Source organism: Electrona antarctica (genome assembly GCF_951216825.1).
Source record: "Electrona antarctica genome assembly, chromosome: 14".
NCBI lineage: Eukaryota > Metazoa > Chordata > Actinopteri > Myctophiformes > Myctophidae > Electrona > Electrona antarctica.
In genome coordinates this window covers 44787358-44807357 of record NC_136795.1, presented here as the reverse complement: position 1 = coordinate 44807357, position 20000 = coordinate 44787358, and the positions used below count along the sequence as shown (strand labels likewise).

General features: G+C 44.6%; 1 protein-coding gene across 1 annotated transcript in view; it reads right to left on the bottom strand.

Moving 5' to 3' along the window:
• The window catches only part of LOC306937234 (syntaxin-1B), a gene marked incomplete at both ends in the record, with an annotated part of 65348 nt that overhangs the window by 17921 nt on the left and 27427 nt on the right, over positions 1 to 20000 (bottom strand). The window contains 2 exons of the mRNA XM_079520899.1: positions 1290 to 1364; positions 13394 to 13493. Of these exons, the coding sequence (XP_079377025.1) occupies positions 1290 to 1364; positions 13394 to 13493 (175 nt within the window). The remainder of the gene's footprint in view (positions 1 to 1289; positions 1365 to 13393; positions 13494 to 20000) is intronic.

Sequence of the window (20000 nt, the reverse complement as noted above, 5' to 3'; positions counted from 1 at the left end):
TGCTCTATTTGCTACACTCACACTGTGTGTGTGTGTGTGTGTGTGTGTGTGTGTGTGTGTGTGTGTGTGTGTGTGTGTGTGCGTGCGTGCGTGCGTGCGTGCGTGCGTGCGTGATGTAAATGTAAATAGTATCCCAAGCGGCACACTTTACTACTTATTTCGATGGAAATAAGCGAATTAGTAAACGTCTTTAAATAAATACTTTTTGAAATGTCTATGAGGAAAATGAACGGAGAATCATTTCCTGGGCCCTGGTAGGGGGCGGGACCGCGACGCTCTATACACCTGATAGGTGCCAATAAGTGCTGGTGTGATATGTGCTAACTATTGTTTTGGGAGGTTCAGCCATGAAAATGTATATGTTGCCGGTCAAGCAGAAACCTCTTATCTCCATATTCTAACTTTTTGTGTTTATTACCCAAAAAAAGTAGCGGCGTTTTCAAACAGCGGTCCGGGGACCACCAGTGGTCCTTGAGGAGGTTCCAGGTGGTCCCCATGATAAATGATAGAGAGTGGGTAAACAAATTGACCCTTATTAAATCTTTAACTCTTGAGAGCTTAAAATGAAACTCTTATGGATCTTTAAGTCTTGAACCTCACAGGTCCATTTGGTTTCACTAGACCTGTACGTGCCCGTCGCAGTCGGCCACCGGCCTACTTGGGAACGATGCAACTGTGTGTGTGCCTGTGTGCCTGTGTGTGAAGACTGCAAACTGAAAAGTGTACTTGGCAATCAATTCGGCCCACTGGCAGAGCCTGATTGGTTGAGCCTCAATTGGCTGAGGCAGAGGCTGGAAATTGCACAGGTGAAAGGAGTTGGCCTCATTAGGCCCACTGGCAGAGCCTGGCCCAGGTGAAAGGAGTTGGCCTCATTAGGCCCACTGGCAGTGCATGACCAGAGCCTTTTGACGCATTTATAGTAGGATTTTACACTCTCAAGTTAAATTATTGTTAAACATCTGCATTTCTTAATTTACAAGAACTCTCCTATCATACAATACAGCATGGAATTGTGGACAAAATCAAATTATTTCTAAGTTTCGGGTCTAAGAGGATAAATGGTGGTCACACAGATATGCTCTAAAAGTGTGAAAAACGTATTTTTTATTTCACTTTAAATATAAACCACACAACGTATGTGACGTTTCCTTCAGCTGTGTTTGTGTGTGTGTGTGTGTGTGTGTGTGTGTGTGTGTGTGTGTGTGTGTGTGTGTGTGTGTGTGTGTGTGTGTGTGTGTGTGTGTGTGTGTGTGTACTCTGTGCGTGCGTGCGTCATTTCGTTTGCGTACCTTTTAATTTTGAGCGAACTTTATTGGCTGTCTTCTTGATGTCAGCTGTGAGGTCCTCCAATTCCTGTTTGGTCTCTATGTGGAGGAGAGGAGAGGAGAGGAGAGGGAAGAACATATTATTATTGGTGCAGGTGACCATTCTGAACAAGGCTGGTCACTGCTTTATGGGCTGGAACTCTGCAAGTATGTGGGTGGGTGCGTGCGTGCGTGTGTGCGTGCGTGCGTGCGGCTGTGTGGGTGCCGCGTGTGTGTATACTGACTGTGGAATTGTACAGTACACATGTGTGTATGGATGTATGTACCGTGCGGAACTCTGTGCGTGCATGCGTGCGTGCAGAGTGTATTTGTGTGTGTTTGTGCCTGCATGCGTGTGTGTGCGCGCGGGCACACGTGCGTGTGTGTACGTGTTGCAGTGCTGTCTGATTTATGACAGCTGCAGTGCCATTCAGCCAGCAGAAACCCAGCCTTTTCTACCTCTCTCTCTCTCTCTCCACCTCCATCACCTAACCTTTAGCTAACGCTGTCCTGGCTGTAACTCAGAGCTCGCTCTCTCTCTCTCTCTCTCTCTTTCCAAGTGCCGAAAAATAAATACAAATAAAGATATTTCTTTTTAAATTTGACCTGCTACAGACACAGGAAGGGTTGAGAACCACTGCTCTCTCTCTCCCTCCATCTCTCTTCTCTCTCTCTCTCTCTCTCTCTCTCTCTCTCTCTCTCTCTCTCTCTCTCTCTCTTTCCAAGTGCCAAGAAATAAATACAAATAAAGATATTTATTTTTAAATTTGACCCATTTTTCTCCCCAATTTAGTCGTCATGCCAAATATTTCCTCCCCACACACACACATCTGTGCATGTTGCCAACGCTGTTGTATATCCTAGTATACTGGCTCAGCTGCCAGCGAGGAGCCCCCAGTGGGAGGACGTGGCCTCTTTCTTTTAGAAGCTTAAGCTCTTGTATCAGTAAGTCTGGAATAGATAAAGATACTGAGATATACAGAAGGGGGCAGTAATGCAACTATTAAGAATGCCAACTGCCATAATACCCCACGAAGAAGAAGGATCTGTAAATCTGTGTTCCACCGAATGGGTCTAGAGAGGAAAAGCCAGGCTCTGCATTCAACCAGGCTTTATAATCCTGGCTCGATAAATCCACCCATTCTAAGCCTCGCTTGGCTTTAGTGGAATGGAATCAACCAGGCTGTACAGACCAGGATTTAACAAGCCTGGTTTTGGCTTTAATCCGGGATTAGTTAATCCAAGTTTCGTGAAACAGGCCCCAGGTGACTAAAAGGTGACTAAAACTAAATTAAAACTATTGAAGAGACTATGACTAAAACTAAAATCAAAATTTGCTGCCAAAAACCACACTGCCTCCAATAATGAATAAATGGATGAACTATTATTATTGGTATAGTAGTATTAAAGCACTATGTTTGGATCCAACTGCCCTATCGGGGGATAGGGCAGTTACATTAATGTAACTGCCCTATCGGGGGATAGGGCAGTTACATTAATGTTTTATACAGACTATATATATTTTAAGGGAAGACCTTTAGGTTTCTCACATTGTTGCTTACGGTTGACTTTCTCAGCGAGGCAGAAGGACATAGAGCTGAAATGTCACCCATACATACAATAAGGGTGTGTGTGTGTGTGTGTGTGTGTGTGTGTGTGTGTGTGTGTGTGTGGTGTGTGTGTGTGTGTGTGTGTGTGTGTGTGTGTGTGTGTGTGTGTGTGTGTGTGGACTCAGCAGGCAGAGTTTGTTTACAGAGAGAGAGAGAGAGAGAGAGAGAGAGAGAGAGAGAATCTCAGCACCCTAAACATGACATGGTTTTATTTTCATAGGCCATTCGGACCTGAGGACCCAATTAAAATGGTTTCTATTAAGGCTGTCACGATTCTCGATTCGTATCGAAATTGAATCGAAATTGACGTTCGATACAGTGTATCGAAATCACCAGATGTTTCATTGCATGCGCACGGCCGTCCGTCTATTCACCCCGGAACGTTTCTCACAGGACGAGTTTCAGCCTGTCGGACTTATATGCCGGTGCACAACCGTTTCTGTCTGTCTGTCTGTCTGTCTGTCTGTCTGTCTGTCTGTCTGTCTGTCTGTCTGTCTGTCTGTCTGTCTGTCTGTCTGTCTGTCTGTCTGTCTGTCTGTCTGTCTGTCTGTCTGTCTGTCTGAACCATATTCATGAGAGTCAGTCAGACTCTCATGAATATGGTTCACCAAACATATACAGTTCACAGCAATGACTGGCTGGCTGAGGGCTTTGATTGGTGGAATGACTCTATTAACCAATTAGTGCTAACGAGCTTCTTAATGAGTGAGGTGATTGTGGATGGATCCAGCTGTTATCAACACGCACGCACGCACGCACGCACGCACGCACGCACGCACGCACGCACGCACGGCAGACGTAAACACAACACTCACACGTGAGACTCTGTGGGAAGCCCTGTTTTGTGTGTGTGTGTCAGGATCCGGATTAGGGTCTGGATCAGGATCAGGATCAGGATCCGGACACACATCAGGTAGGGCACACTTGAAAATGTGGAAAACGCAGTGGTGGAAAAAGTACTCACATTTTCTGCTAAAGTAAAAGTATCAAAACTGCATTGTAGAAATACTTGGTTACAACGTAAATGGCCTGAATTAAAAATGTACCTGAGTAAAAGTACAAAAGTATTGGTGTCAAAATGTACCTGAAGTACCAAAACTAAACGTATAGTCATTATGCAGAATGTCCCATTTCACAACCTTTCGAATGTATACAAATCCTCTTAGAAATAAGCAGATCTACAAGCTCACAATGCGATACTTAAAGAAAATGTCCTTATAGTTACTACTTTCCACCACTGGGAAAGCGTCCGGATCGCGGTCCACCCATCTGACCACGTTTGCGGATGTTTATTTTTGACAGAAGGGATGATAACGTGAGCATTGAAATCTGTTTCGGTTATATTGCACCGCATGGACGGTCAGCGCCTCCATGCGGGGTATGGGATGTTAAATTGCACTGCATGGAGGACGGTCAGCGCCTCCACGCGGGGTATGGGATGTTAACTAAGCTGTCTGGGGGAGATGGGATCCAAAAGCCACCACGCCGTATATCTGTGCCGTCAAAAGAAAGATTTCGAGCCGACGAATCGCTTGATCTGATCGTGTACAAATAATGTAAACACGCTGTGTGTGTGCGTGTGTGTGTGCGCACGTGCGTCTGTGTGTGTGTGTGTGTGTGTGTGTGTGTGTGTGTGTGTGTGTGTGTGTGAGTCAGCATTCTGGCAGTGAAAGTATCCCAATTAATTACACTGGAAGAGATAGTGAAACGCGATACATCTCTGTAGAACAGTGATCAAAGCTGCTGAAGCACTTCTTACTGACGCAGCGACAGCGTCTGTGTCAGTCCTATGCAGACTGTTACTCGTTTGTACTGTATGGTTTGCTGTTGTGCACTGTTCATGTCTTTATTTATTTCATGGGTTATAAAACCCTCATGATAAACAGAACGTGAGACACACACGCACACGCACATATATATATAAAATACATTGTTTGACTGATCTCTATTTACGTGTGTGTCCTGCTGTTGTTGTGCATTTTGGTGTTTTAGGCATTACGTTATGCTTTAGCTATTGAAAAATAGCAGATCTACAAGCTCATAGCGCGCCACCGAGTGGCGCGCTACGAGCTTGTAGGTCTGCTATTTTTGAAAAATCACGTGTATGGTTTGTCGTGCATCACGAGAATGCTAGTAAAACAGCTCGATTCCTAGCTGAGCCTATTTGACAGTATAGGTACAGCATCCGATACAACATGACATGATCCGAGCAACACGCAATGCCATCGGATACCAAGTGATCCAGATCCCCATGCTGTGCGTCGTTGCAAATAGCAGAACTACAAGCTCACAACCTCACTGAGTTGTCACGTCAAAGCGACATCAGTATGACATGTTAATACATGTCATAAGTAACTGATGTCGCTTTGACGTGACAACTCAGTGAGGTTGTGAGCTTCTAGTTCAATTTAGAGTCTATGGGCTCTATTTTCGTCCATTCTGAAAACCATTTTTGAATAGTTAAAATAGCCAATCTACATTGACACATTGTGAGCTTGTAGATTGGCTATTTTAACTATTCATTTATTTGCGCTTTCCGAGACTAATAAAAAAAAAATCGGCGGGGGAAAGTATTAATTTCGGGGTCCATGAAGTGAACAAAGTCCTTATTTTTGGACGGACGGACGGACAGACTTTGCCATCCTTAGAATCCCGCCACTAGCAGGGCTTACCCCATTTAGACCTGCCGTCGAAATGTAAAAAATGTCTTCTAAATACTGACAATGTTTCTGTATCAGTGGTGCTCAATATTTCATGTCAAGGACCCCAAAAATGATATGTAATTTACCACCGACCCCCATCTGAAAATATGTTATTCCAGGAACCCCTCAGAAGCAAAGATTTGAGTTCAAAACGTTCGCACTGAAATAATATATATTCAAAGATTTGCGCCACATTTTCACGATTTTTCAAAAAATAGCAGACCTACAAGCTATGAGCTTGTATATCTGCTTTTTTTCAATAGCTAAAGCATAACATAATGCCTAAAACACCAGGAGGATTATATGAAGGAGGACGGTGAGAGAGTAGAGAGGAGAGAGAGAGAGAGAGATGCTGTTGACGTGTGTCTTTTATGAATGGTTGTAGTTCGCCCACAGCCATGCCAGGAATTTGCAGGCCTGCTCTCACTCACTACTACATATCCCACAATGCATTATTCACGGAGCTATTACTGGAATGCATTTTGTGTGCTGCCAGCAGGCTATATCAGGCAGACAGGCAGCGACAACCATTGACCTAGAATTATTTTGCCGCCCGGCGGGCACGAAACGTCGTATCTCCATATTACCGTTTATCTATACAAGCTCAAAATGCGGCACAAAGCATGAGCTTGTAAATAGGAGATATAGGAGTTTTTTGCCCGACAGCAGTGTGTGTGTGTGTGTGTGTGTGTGTGTGTGTGTGTGTGTGTGTGTGTGAGTAATCATTCCGATGATGTGTTAATGATATGAACATGGACACATGCACGCATGCATGCACGCACGCACGCACGCACGCACGCACGCACGCACGCACGCACGCACGCACGCACGCACGCACGCACGCACGCACGCACGCACGCACGCACGCACGCACGCACACTCAAATGTGGAGTTTACAGTACCTCTGGGTTAACCAGTCATCATGCAGTTTACCCACAATGCACTGGGCCTGGGGCCTTCGGCTTCAGCATGCAGGAAGCACGTAGGACGACGACGAGAAGAAAGAAAGAAAGAAAGAAAGAAAGAAAGAAAGAAAGAAAGAAAGAAAGAAAGAAAGAAAGAAAGAAAGAAAGAAAGAAAACGGAAAAGAAGAAGAAGAAGAAAAGGAAATAAAAGGAACAAAACAGGAAAGCAAAATGATTTGGCATGCAACGACAGAACGCACGGTACGACGTCGACATGCAAGCACAGGAAATCAAAAATGGAAAGTCCACATGCAGAGCTTTAAGCATATTTTAAATAATAAGTACACGAACACACACATCTGAAAACAAATCAAATACATCGACGTCGGGCACATCTGAACGTGATCAAAGAGATCAAACTCAATAAGATGGTGAAAAGAAGATGAGAGCTGACATGGAAAACCATCTTGGAGTTTGTGTACAGTATGTTCAGAATATTGGGTGTTTGATTTGGTGCATTGACAACAAAAAGTATATACAGTCAGTGAAAGGGAAGACAAGTAAAAGTATGCGATATAAAAGTAGTATTTAGACGGAAACCACAAACAAATGTGATGTTCTACTTCCTGCTATACCTGGTTATACTTTCCTCGTACGCGTAGTACGTGTGGCCGCGACGGACCGTGGACAGCCGACGCGACGGCACGCGGTTCTGATTACCAACAAACCATCGCACCATTTTAAAGTGGATTTTCACTGGACACGAAAGCTTGTATGTAAATCTGCTATTTTTTGCTATTCCGAACGTGAAAGGAATGTCAAAAGGAATGCTCCAGAAAATTTTTTCACCGTGATTGCTCCTGATTCAATTTGATTTATTGATTTATCCTGATTTATAATGTTGTGTTGATGTATTGTTTTTGACGGTATTTGTGAATTGTAACCTCAACTGTATTTCCGAGTTCAACCCATTTTGGGCGGGAACCCCTTTTGGTGTTAGCATTATGTTATGCTTTAGCTATTGAAAAATAGCAGATCTACAAGCTCATAGCGCGCCACCGAGTGGCGCGCTACGAGCTTGTAGGTCTGCTATTTTTGAAAAATCGAAGAACGACTGACATAGAAACATAGCTTTTTCAGAAAACTGTCAGGATGTAGAAGACATTTTTAGAATCTGATCTCAGGATAAATAAAGGTGATGATGATGAATCCTGAGAAGTTACAAAATGTTATAGTGCACATATGAGGTTTCCACCCGCCAGAGACCATATACTACTATCTGTGTCCGCCAGACGTGCGACACACAGGTCAAGATCAACACGTACGGCTGCACTCAAAACCACTTCCAGAGACTTGAAGGACTTGTTGTTCCACCGTAGACCGCCCCAGATAAATCTAACTCGCATCAATTATTCCTGTTATTCTCTGAAGAGCCTCAGTCAGTCGCTGATGATACGTTCCTTTAGCAAAGCTTTGTTCAGCTTTTTTTCTTTTTTGTGTGTGTGTATTTTTGTACGTGTAGTTCTTCGGTAGTGGGCACTGTATTTATGAGCATTGTATGTCTGTCCTGTTTTTTTTCCGTGTATTTTTCGTTACTGGCAGAGCTGTACGTGTCACTTATTCTGCCTCTTCTCTTGGCCAGTTCACACAAATATTTGTGTGTATTGTATTCCATTTAACAAACCCATGCCGACGAGAATCACCTCAAATCCTCACAACAAGAGTTGTCCATCCATGCTGCCTTGATTAAACATGCACGCGTTTTCTAACAAATCTAAACCAATCGCAGAGCCAATCGTCCTTCCGGGCGATGGGATACAGTGGTTTAATACCAACACATTATCCCCACATGTATCCCCTGTCTGACTGATTTAGTCTTGTTTTTATTTAATGTTTTGCCGGGACTCCTCAGAGACTGCATCTAGAAGAGAATATGTCTGTCTCTTATATGTGTCTGTGACTCCAGAGCTTATCTAGCAATATTCTTAATACTTAACTTCATCTTTATAACGGACGTCAGTATAGGGCTCTGATCGAGGCCTCGGGGTCCCGCGCAGAAGTAGTTAATGTAGCATTTTTACCACTTTTTCCATTTATAATACGTTACGCTATTCAAAAACAGCAGATCTACAAGCTCAAATCTTCTCTTCTAGGTCTGAATCTAAATATTTTCCGATGAGGGTATATATACTCCTTGTCAAGGAGGGTCCTTGACAACACGAAGCCTTTAGAACCACTGTCATTAGAGGACTGACATCATGCACGGCAGAGTCCAAGTTGAATAGTGATAATGTCGGCGTGAGTGAGACTCTATACTTTATGGGAACACAGACGTAGCAATCAGTGTCATTGTGTGCAGGCGGTCCAGTGTTCTAGGGGGACAGCGTAGCGTGCTATGAGCACTAGCATTATAGCTCCTTTGTGTTTAGAGTTGAGTCATTAGGCGCTGAGTCACCGTGCATTGCCCAGAGTGCACTCTCCTCTCTATCTGCCCAACTTCTCCATTAAAGATGGAGTGCCGTGATTTTGGTATTTATTTCCCCCTCTGGTTTTTTCACGTGTTTTTACGAGGTGACAGTACTTCATTAGACCCCTTTGTGTGGTCATTATGTGCAATGATGTCTTCCCTTTGTATTTAGGGAGGCTGAAACCTTGACAGTCAAACGTGCCAATGGAAAAAAAGAAAAAAACAGTGATATAGTGACATCACCATATCATCCCCTCCCCTAACCCCTCCTCCTTTCATCATACATACATACATACAGCTGTGGGTGCAGCTTCAGTTCCGGTGGATCACCGCCCACAAGGCAACAACTGGAACAACTGGTGGGCGTGTTCACGTAAACACAACATTTGAACAAAATGATTACTCCTTCTATAAATGCTTTAAAGTCTCTGTCTGTACGTCTGTCCGTGTGTAATCCACATAACTCGGGAACCGTTCGGCCCCACCTTCAAATTCGACGTTCCACACCCACCGCAGGGAGTGCTGTGCCCGGTGTCGAGTCGGTTGGACCCACAGTTGTCCAGCACCGCCACAAAAGTCCTCTGCCTGGGCTCTGGACATGCCCCCCCATGCCCAGTGTCCATATGTCCAGTGTCCAAGCCAAGCTGTCCAGTGTCTAGGCCAGCTGGCCTGTTCTGACATCATTCTGATGTCTGCATAGACTCCATATTTGGGCATGCCTGACAATGAACTCCATATATGGGCATAAAAGGTACACAGACATGGGGCGCAGGTTGCTGGCCTATAGCGGTCCAGGTGCATGCCACATATAGGCTTTGGCCTGGCAGCGTGTCGCGCGTTCGAGTCCCGTTCATGACGACCTTTGCTGCATGTCTCTCCCCTTCCCTCCCTCTCCCTCTTTCCTGTCAATCTTCACTTGAAACTATCAATAAAGGCAGAAAAGCCAAAAACAAATCTTATAAAAAATAAAATAAAAAAAGGGACACAGACATAATATCATGCATTTCCAACTTGCATCGTTCCAAGTAGGCCCAGTGCCCAACAGACACCGCTGTAGAGGCTCCAACGCATAATATCTGGGTGGGGACTCCATTTCCAACTTGCATCGTTCCAAGTAGGCCCAGTGCCCAACGGTCTATATAATACTGATGATCATGTTTTAGGGTGGAAAAACATCACAGCACTCCATCTTTAATGAAACATCTTAGAGGAGAATTGGTCGCGGCGGGTCGTCTTCTCAGACTGACCGATGGCGTCAGGTGGTGGTGTTGTTGGACGCGTGCCAAGGGGCTCGTCATGCGTGGCGGGGGCTGAGGGGGACTTCATTGTTGTTGTTGTTGTTCTTCTCGTTGCATAAGAGCTGTAGTGAATTGTATTTCACTCAAATGGCCGATGTGGAAGGATCATGTTACCGAGGAATCTATGCTGACAGAACAAAACACCCCCACTGAAAACCTGGAATATGGAATTTGAGTGATATGTGCATTGTTTGCACAGGGGACATCATTGAATTTGAACGTGTCCCCCCCCCCCCTAATAAATTAAGAATGTCTTTGAATTGTGTCCCATGGGGAATCTTTGAAATTAGTGAAAGCTATACTTAATCCTCTCAAAAGTTAAAACCCATTATTCTATCACATGATAATATCTGTCGGGTGGAAACCTTGTTATGTCCAAAACTGTTACTTTTCAGGATTTAAATGAAATAAAAATCACACCCGTGTGAAGTGAGGGTTGCTCTTATCATCACACATCATCATACATCATATCTCATTCCGGCCAATCACAATTTGCGTCCTCACTTTTGTCTTCAATGTTTGTGTTCGCGCAAACACTCAAAACCGGCCATTCATTGTCAATGGCATTCAATGTTTGTGTTGGGACAATGTTTGTGTTTACACAAACCCTCAGAGCCCCTCAAAAATAGCAAAAGTAGCAGATCTACTCGCTCAAAACGCGTTGCCTGCAGATGCCATGTTGTGTGACGCTGTAGTAGGCTATGATCAAGTACGTCGTTAATTTACGAAGAAAAAAATATAAAATATGGAGATAAGAGGTTTCTGCCCGACTGCAACGGCATGACGGTCAACTACAGTATTTGACCAGCAAGCTGCAGGGAAAACATGGGAGGAAAACATGGGAGGAAAACATGGGACTATATCCTTGAAGGTGCTTGAAACCAGAGTCGTATAGATGAGAGAGTTACAGTACAACAACCCTGTTCACCGCATGGGGTCAGTCCTTCTACATAGACCTCTATTGGCGAAGAGTGACAAAGGCCTGAACCGGAAGTTCACGGAATGCATTGGAGTCTGTGGGCTTTAGAGTGACAAACGAGGTACATACATGTACACCTCGTGACCAGTCTTGGTTGTTTTCTGCCCCGTCATTGGCAGAACTCTCCTTTCAATGGCTCCGCTTGAAACGTGCTGAACATGTTGAACTCGTGAGCACTGTCCTTCTTCCTTGTCGTGGTATATACTGTATGTTGTGGGTGGGTGGGTGAGTTGGCAGGAGCAACATCAACACAAGGGACGCCAATAGTATAGCAGAGTGGCTCGAACCTCAGCCCGATGGCCCTAAAAGTCTAACATCTCCCCCGAGAGATACAGGAATATATCCCTTCGGCTTAAGTTGTCTTTCCCTCGCGTGGGGGACCCGGGTTCGATTCCAACAAACCGAACAGGCTGGCGAGGAAAAAGGCCATGCAGCTCGTAGTCGTCCATATAGCTGGAGTGGAACCAGGCGATCTGGAGGTGGTTTGCGGAGAGGAATTGCGGGGGATTAGAAGCTGGACGCCATCCCGGTGTGATGAACCAACCCCTCTCATATCATCCCTCTCCATGTCTTCTTCTTTTCGTGTCTTTGAAGCATGTCGTTAAATGACAGTTTCCCATTTCTTTACACAGTCTTTTGCATTATTGTTGAACTCTGCGAGACCTTCTAAGCTGCAAGGGTTGGGTAGTAGAGGGCAGACGAGGCAGTGCTGCATCGTATGGTCCTCTTCTCCACATTCACAGATGGTTGGGCCGGTTTTGTAGCCCCATCTGGCCATAGCAGCTTTTGATCGCCCCGTTCCTGTTCTCAGGCGGTTGAGAGTCTTCCACCGGACCCATGGTGCTTCTGAGCCAGAAGGGAGGTGCTCTCCATGTGATGAAGTGGCAGGGATGAATGAGGTGCGTGTTTAGGCCACAGCCAGCCCCCCCCCCCCGTGTCCCCGGTGCCGCCCCGGGCACCACACCACCACCACCACAGTGTGACTTGTTTGGTCCTTTGTGCCAGTATAGCCATCAGGCTGCATAACCAAGCCTGACCCCCCATATGAGAACGTCAGACCTTTTCTACCGTTACTGTCTGTTCTGTGCTCGGGGATTACTGACTCCCCATGCTGACTCTGCTGGCACACGTTGCACACCACGGACTATACCGGGATGTACGAGTCGTGCACTACAGAACCGTGACAAGATGCCCGTTATTAAGGATAACTGATGTACTGTAGTGACGTTATCGCTAACAGTCAGTCACCTTAACCCATTTAGACCTGAAGACGATTCTACCTGCCTTCCTATGCCGTGCCTTCTAAATCCTGACAGTTTTCTGAAAAATCCATGTTTCTATGTCAGTGGTTCTCAAACTATTTCATGTCAAGGACCCCTAGGATTATATGTATTTGGCCGCCGACCCCCATCTGGAAATATGTTGTCCCAGGGACCTCCCCAGAAGCAAAGATTTGAGTTAAAAACATTCGCTCTGAAAGAATATATATTCAAAGATTTCAGGCACATTTTCACGGTTTTAGCAGACCTACAAGCTCATAGCGCGCCACTCGGTGCCGCGCTATGAGCTTGTAGGTCTGCTATTTTTCAATAGCTAAAGCATAACATAAATGCTTTAAAACACCAAAAGGGGTTCCCAACCAAAGTGGATTAAAGGCCTTTTCAGACCGGCGGTGACTGACGCGCCCAGTAATTCATTTTCAATGAGAGGTGTGCGTTTATTTCGGGACGCGCCGAGAAGTTGAAGGTCAGCGACGCAAGCGTATTTACGTGGGCGAACGCTGTTGGTCCGGAATTCTCCTTTGTAACCCCAAAAGCGCAGTAACCTTAACCGAACCAACGTACGGCTCCTAATCTCAACCAAATAGACCGTGGCGGTTTGAGACTCGACATTGGAAACGGCACCTTTCTCAGCAGTAGCTACACCTTCAAATACATAGCCTATCGGACGAAACATTCAATCCAGACGGCTTTGGTGTGAGACCACCTTGATGATACGGCGTGTTATGTGTGTGAAATGTTGAGGGTAGTGCGTGCGTGCGTGCGTGCGTGCGCGCGGTGCGTGCGTGCGTGCGTGCGTGCGTGCGTGCGTGCGTGCGTGCGTGCGTGCGTGCGTGCGTGCGCCTTACTCTCGTCAGGGTTGGGTGCTGCCAGGATGGCGCTGTGTTGCTTCTTAACTTGCTCCACATCTTCTGACAGTTTGTCTATACAACCCCGGACCTCTTCAACCTACAAAAAAGGAAGAAAAAAACAGCGACATGACAACCATAATAAAAACATTGACAAAACAGCAAACACCGTCTGACAGTCAGTCCCCCAGTGGAGCCCCACGCACAGTGCTTGTCAACCCACACAGAACACAAATAAACTAACAATTTAGCCTGAGATGAAATCGTTATTCGGCGGAGGTAAAGCAGCAATCCATAGACTTTTTTTTTGCGAGTAAAGCATTATTTTGATCATGGATTTGGTCTCACTGCTCTCCTGCTGAGAAATGTGTGTATGGTTGCGGTCGCTACAGCCGACACTGTGGGAGCCAACCAGTGGTGCATAGCAGCCGAGTACATTTACTCAAGTACCGTAATTAAGTAACATTTTGAGGTACTTTTACTTTACAGGAGTATTTCCAATTCCCAATACTTTTATTCACTACTACTGCACTACATTTCAGATCCAAATATTGTACTTTTAAACTCCACTACGGTATTTGAAAACGTTACTTATACTAGTTACTTTGTAGATTTTGATTATTGTTACAAAACATACATTAACCACTTTGAAATTTGAAAATAGCCGATCTACAAGCTATATAGCAATGGTGGCTAGATTATGTTTCTATTGCGCGATCAATCAGCGTGTCTCATTGCGATGCGTTGTACGTGAGCTTGGAGATCAGCTGTTTTTTGGCTAATGTTCCCCCCGGGAATGTGGATGTTGGGGTTCAAGTGGACATGTTTATCTCCTAACTGCTGCCGTTAATTGGTGAGTGACTGTGTGGGTGAGAGCAAAGTGCTTCGGATGAAAGTGAAAGCGCTACAGAGACCACTGACAGAATGGAATGTTGCTTTGTGAGCCTGCATATATCTGACAAACACACCAGGCTCTTCTCTCTGCAGCTCTGACCATTAGGAGAGAGAGAGAGAGAGAGAGAGAGAGAGAGAGAGAGAGAGAGAGAGAGAGAGAGAGAGAGAGCAGTGGGACCGAACGTCAGATAATGGATCAGCTCTGCCTTCAGGTGAGGATTAACACAGGACCACATCTCTCTCTCTCTCCCTTTCTCTCCCTCTCTCTCTCTCTCTCTCTCTCGCTCTCTCTCTCTCTCTCTCTCTCCCTCTGTGTGTGTGTGTGTGTGGGGGGGGGGGGGGGGGGGGGGGGGGGGGAGAGGGGCGTGGGAGAATAGTGACCTCAGGGTCCAGTGTGTAAAGTGGATTAGCCTCCTTAACCATCTTTCTCTCTCTCTCTCTTACACACACAAGCACAGTATCTATCTATCTATCTATCTATCTATCTATCTATCTATCTATCTATCTATCTATCTATCTATCTATCTATCAATCGACTTCCCACTTGGCAGGTGTATTGCTGCTGACAATACAGCAGGAGTATTATGCAATGGAGTGCATAATGTCATGCTAAGTCAATGGGATGAATGGTCCTCTATAGATGACCTCTGGACATCTCAATGGACACTCCAGTGGTGTCAAACTCATTTTGGGGTGAGGGCCACTTTGACCAAAAAGGTGATTCTAAACACGTATATGACTGACTTTTTATTGTATACCTAAAAGTCACCATACAAAACATGTTTAGTGTTTAAAAAGTGTTACCAGCGACTAAACATGTTCTTCCGTTTATAATCTAAACACTGTGACACGTTTGAATAGTGTTGTACAAAGTGAATAGTGTGACACAAATAAGTGTTCAGAGCCTAAACCCTTTAGCTTTGGAGTGTATAGCTACTAGAGGAGTGAATGGACACTATACAAGCCAAGCCTTAGTCAGCTTTTAAAGGGCCAAATAAAGACACATTACCAAGGCCCCTTGATACCGCAGTGTGTGTGTATGTGTGTGTCACACACACACACACACACACACACACACACACACACACACACACACACACACACACACACACACACACACACACACACACACACACACACACTGCAGTCTCACTCCCAAAAAACGGAGAGAGGGAAGGGCAGAAAGACGAAGGTGAGGGAGAGTAGAGAGAGAGAGAGAGAGAGAGAGAGAGAGATAGAGAGAGAGAGAGAGAGAGAGAGAGAGAGGAAGGTCGTTCTAGTTTCTTGGTGAACATTGACATCAGCAAACCTGAAGGAAGGACAACACACACACATGTACGTATACGCACACACGCACATACGTCGTGCGCACGCACACCAGTCACAAACACACGCACACACACGGACACGTGTGCAAGCATGCACATGCATATTTTACTTTATTCATGTGAGATATACAGAGCTATAATTCTCTCACACAACCCCTCTAAATTCACGCACATGTGTCTGAGAGATGGGCTTGTGTGTGCGTGCATGCGTTGCGTGCGCGCGTGCGTGCGTGCGTGCCTGTGTAATCTAATCAGAGTCTAAGTGACATTATTTTTATGTCTGTCAAATTCCTGTACAGTCTGTGCTGTACTGTACTACTGTCGCTACAGTAGACAGCTGTACTGTATGCACACGCACGCACGCACGCACGCACGCACGCACGCACGCAACGCAACGCAACGCAAAAAAAAAGTACTCGCAGCAGCAAGTACTCACAGCATATAGAAATACTCTGTATCAAGTAAAAGTCCGGAATAAAAAAAAAAGATTGAATAAAAGTACAAAAGTATTGGTATCGAAATGTACTTAAAGTACCAAAAGTAGAAAATACTCATTGTGCCGAATGTTCCATTTCAAGTTCTCAAATCTTTTGAAAATTGCGAGCTTGTAGATCGGCTAGTTTCAAATGGTCGAAATGTATGCAGGGTTGAAGTGGTTGTATGTTTTGTAATAGAGCGCCGAAGTCCTGACGTCACTCTCACATCCCCTGGTTCACGGAAGTCATTTCTCTATGGAGAATAACATGGGGTCATCTTGAAATCGTCTCATATAAGCATTGTGGTCCAGAAATAAACAAGCTGTCTCTGCGATATTGTCGGGTAGGTGTCTCTGTATCGATTACGACAGTCAGTCACTTAGATTTGATACAGTCTGTTTCTAGCGAAAGTTTAACTAATTCAGCAGCAGTATTACAAATTCTTCATATCCATATGAAGCGGCCGGGATGACATGTTTATTTTTCAAACACAGCTCTTATATGAGGCGATCTAAAATCCCCCCTACGGGGATTACAATGCAAATACAAAGTACATGAACCCGCGTACTCGCGCCCTCTACCGATATTGACGTCAGACTTCGGTGCTCTATATCAAAATCTAGAAAGTAACTACTAACTAAACGTTTTTCAAATAGAGGTAGTGGGAGTAAAATTACAATATTTGGATCTGATCTGTCGACATGCTCAAGTAAAGTCCACTCAAGTGAGTACACTACTTAAGTAAATGTACGTATTACTTTGTGTGAGCGTTGCTACGGTTACAGGGCTATGGTGAGGTTATAGGCAAAGCTGTGCTCACAGACACGGCAGGATTATTATAATCTTTGCAACAATTGAACATATCTGTCTATCTATTCATAAATGTCTCTGTGTGTGCACGTGCGTGCGCGTGCGTGGTTGCGTGCGTGGTTGCGTGGTTGCGTGCGTGGTTGCGTGCGTGGTTGCGTGCGTGGTTGCGTGCGTGGTTGCGTGGTTGCGTGCGTGGTTGCGTGCGTGGTTGCGTGCGTGCGTGCGTGCGTGCGTGCGTGCGTTGGTGCGTGCGTAACCCACGTAACTCGAGAACCGTTCGCCCCACCGACTTCAAATTTGACACACACGCGCGTTCCACACCCCCACAGGGAGTGCAGTGCCCGGCCTTGAGTCGGTGGGATTTACACCGTTGTCCAGAAGCAGCGCAAAAGCCCCTGCCCAGGCTCTGGACAGGGCCCGAATTAGATCTGACCACCCCTAGATCTCTATATAAGGAGCTGGCCTGGTTCTGACGTCTGCATAGACTCCATATTTGGGCATGCCTGACAAAAATAACTCCATATACTGTATGGTCATAACGGGCACCGCTCCAATAGTACAAATGCTATTTTTATGTAGGCTATACTGTATGATGCTTATAGCCTACCCATGGATAAAGCTGCTTTTAACGCCTAAACGTTTTCTAAACATTGCTTATTGTTCTACTGTCCTACTGCATTTATGTACATTGCCTGTTCTTAATTTGTATTATTGTAAACTGTTGTTTATGGTGTGCACTGCATTCGTTCTTATTCTTTGTAAAGCACTTTGTAACCTCATTTTGAAAGGTGCTATATAAATAAAGGTTTATTATTATTTATTATTATTATTATTATTATTATTATTATTATTATTATTATTATTATTATTATTATTATTATTATTATTATTATTATTATATACTACAGGGCAAGGCAAACAAAGGCACTGCAGTGCATACTAGCCACTATTGCAGTAGCCTGGGGTCCACCTATATGCTTTCTATGGCATAGGCAGCTCCCGGCAGGATCCGCCGGGAGAATCTACACGCAGCTGCGCGACATGAGACTAATTAATTAGAGCGACAGAGAGGAGTGTGTGTGTGTGTGTGTGTGTGTGTGTGTGTGTGTGTGTGTGTGTGTGTGTGTGTGTGTGTGTGTGTGTGTACGGGTGTGCGTGTGTGCAGACGATCAGAAATCAGCAGAGAGTGAGCGACGTTTGCGCTATACTCTATGCCCAATTGAAGTGGACTCGGTCCCAGACTTAAAAACGTCTGGGTTTCCGAGGCCACTATGGCAGTGGCTCTCAAACCTTTACAGCATTTCAAGGTCTCCCCTTAACCCTGACACAAATGGAATGTGTCAGGGAACAAATGGAAACCTCCATTTGGTTCTGTTTGTACAAAATGTGGAACACCCCTATAGGCCTATATACCATCAGCCATCAAGCGTATCCATCCAAGGTTTCTTTAATCTTTAGTACAATCAGATTTAGATAGAACCCCATCAAATGTAACAGCAGCCCTGTGCGAAACACTGGTTTCTTTCAAACCTGGCATCAAAAGCATCTCTCAGACAGCTACAGTACAATGGGACTTGGATATGAATTCCCATTGAGATGAGGGGTCAGACACTGCGGGCGTTTTTTCCGGCAGATTCTAGAAAAAAGAACTTGTCCATGCATTCATCTTCAGTATAGACTTGACTATACTGTAACAGTGTATTGACATTATAGTCTAGTAGCCAGAATATGAACCCGGACATGTTGAGTACACCAACATTTGATGTTATAAATGTTTAGTATGGGTCCCCAGCATGTAGAAACTGCCGGATGCTAACTTGCATATGTTGAGCAATTTCCGTAATTGGCATAATACAGTATGTGACCATACCATTAAAGGACCACTTCACCACTTTTCAACTTCTCTTCCTATAATTGGTCCTAACTAATGTTCATGATAAAATACCACCATTTTTTCCTACTCAGTCTGTGTCTCATAGGAAGGCTGTGGGCAGTTCAGAAACCCGTCCACCAGTGACATCATCGATGGTGAATCGAAGCTAATAGAAACTGCAGGCTTTCTTTTCCTGAAAAGTTGCAATGCAAATGTTGAAGCCATCGTTCTCACGATAATACAAATCTGAATATATTTTAAAACGAATCTTGTTTAAAAACAAATCTGCCTAATGATGATGTCACTGGTGGATGGGTGTCCGAACTGCCCAAAGCCCTCCTATGAGACACAGACTGAGTAGGAAAAAAATGGTGGTGTTTTATCATGAACATTAGTGAGGACCAATTATATGAAGAGATGTTGAAAAGTGGTGAAGTGGTCCTTTAACAACCTATAGAAGGCAAAATATTCATATTGCTTTATGTAGCATGTGACATGTCAAACTAGGGGTTTTTCATGATGCTGAATCCATTCCAAGCATTAGTTTTGCAAAGAAAATCACTCATTGGGCTAAAAACGGCCATTGCCGTCATCACAAATGTGATGTCAGCACAATTGGGCTAGTGGGCATGGTCGTTTTTAGTGATGAAAATTGCTCAACATAATTATGCAAGTTAGCATCCGGCAGTTTCTACATGCTGGGGACCCATACTAAACATTTATAACATAAAACGTTGGTGTACTCGACATGGCCGGGTTCACAATGGGGCTCTATGGGCTGGCTACTAGACTAATATCTATATACACTGTAATGGTGTAATGGTGTCTTTATAGTTCTCCCTAAAATATATCAACCAGATGATTCAGAACGCTGCCGCTCCAGTCCTTTTCTACAAAGGACTAATGTCTTCTAAATCCTGACAGTTTTCTGGAAAACCCTATGTTTCTATAATGTCAGTCGTTCTCAAACATTTTCATGTCAAGGACCCCCAACAATTTATGTAATTAGTTCCAGGGATCCCTCCGGAGGCAAAGATTTGAGTTAAAAACGTTCGCTCTGAAAGAATATACGTATATTCAAAGATTTGAGCCACATTTTCACAATCTTTGAAAAATAGCAGATCTACCGAGTGCCGCGATACGAGCTTGTAGATCAGCTATTTTTCAATATAGCTAAAGTATATAACATAATGCTTAAAACACCAAATGGGGTTCCCGTCCAGAAT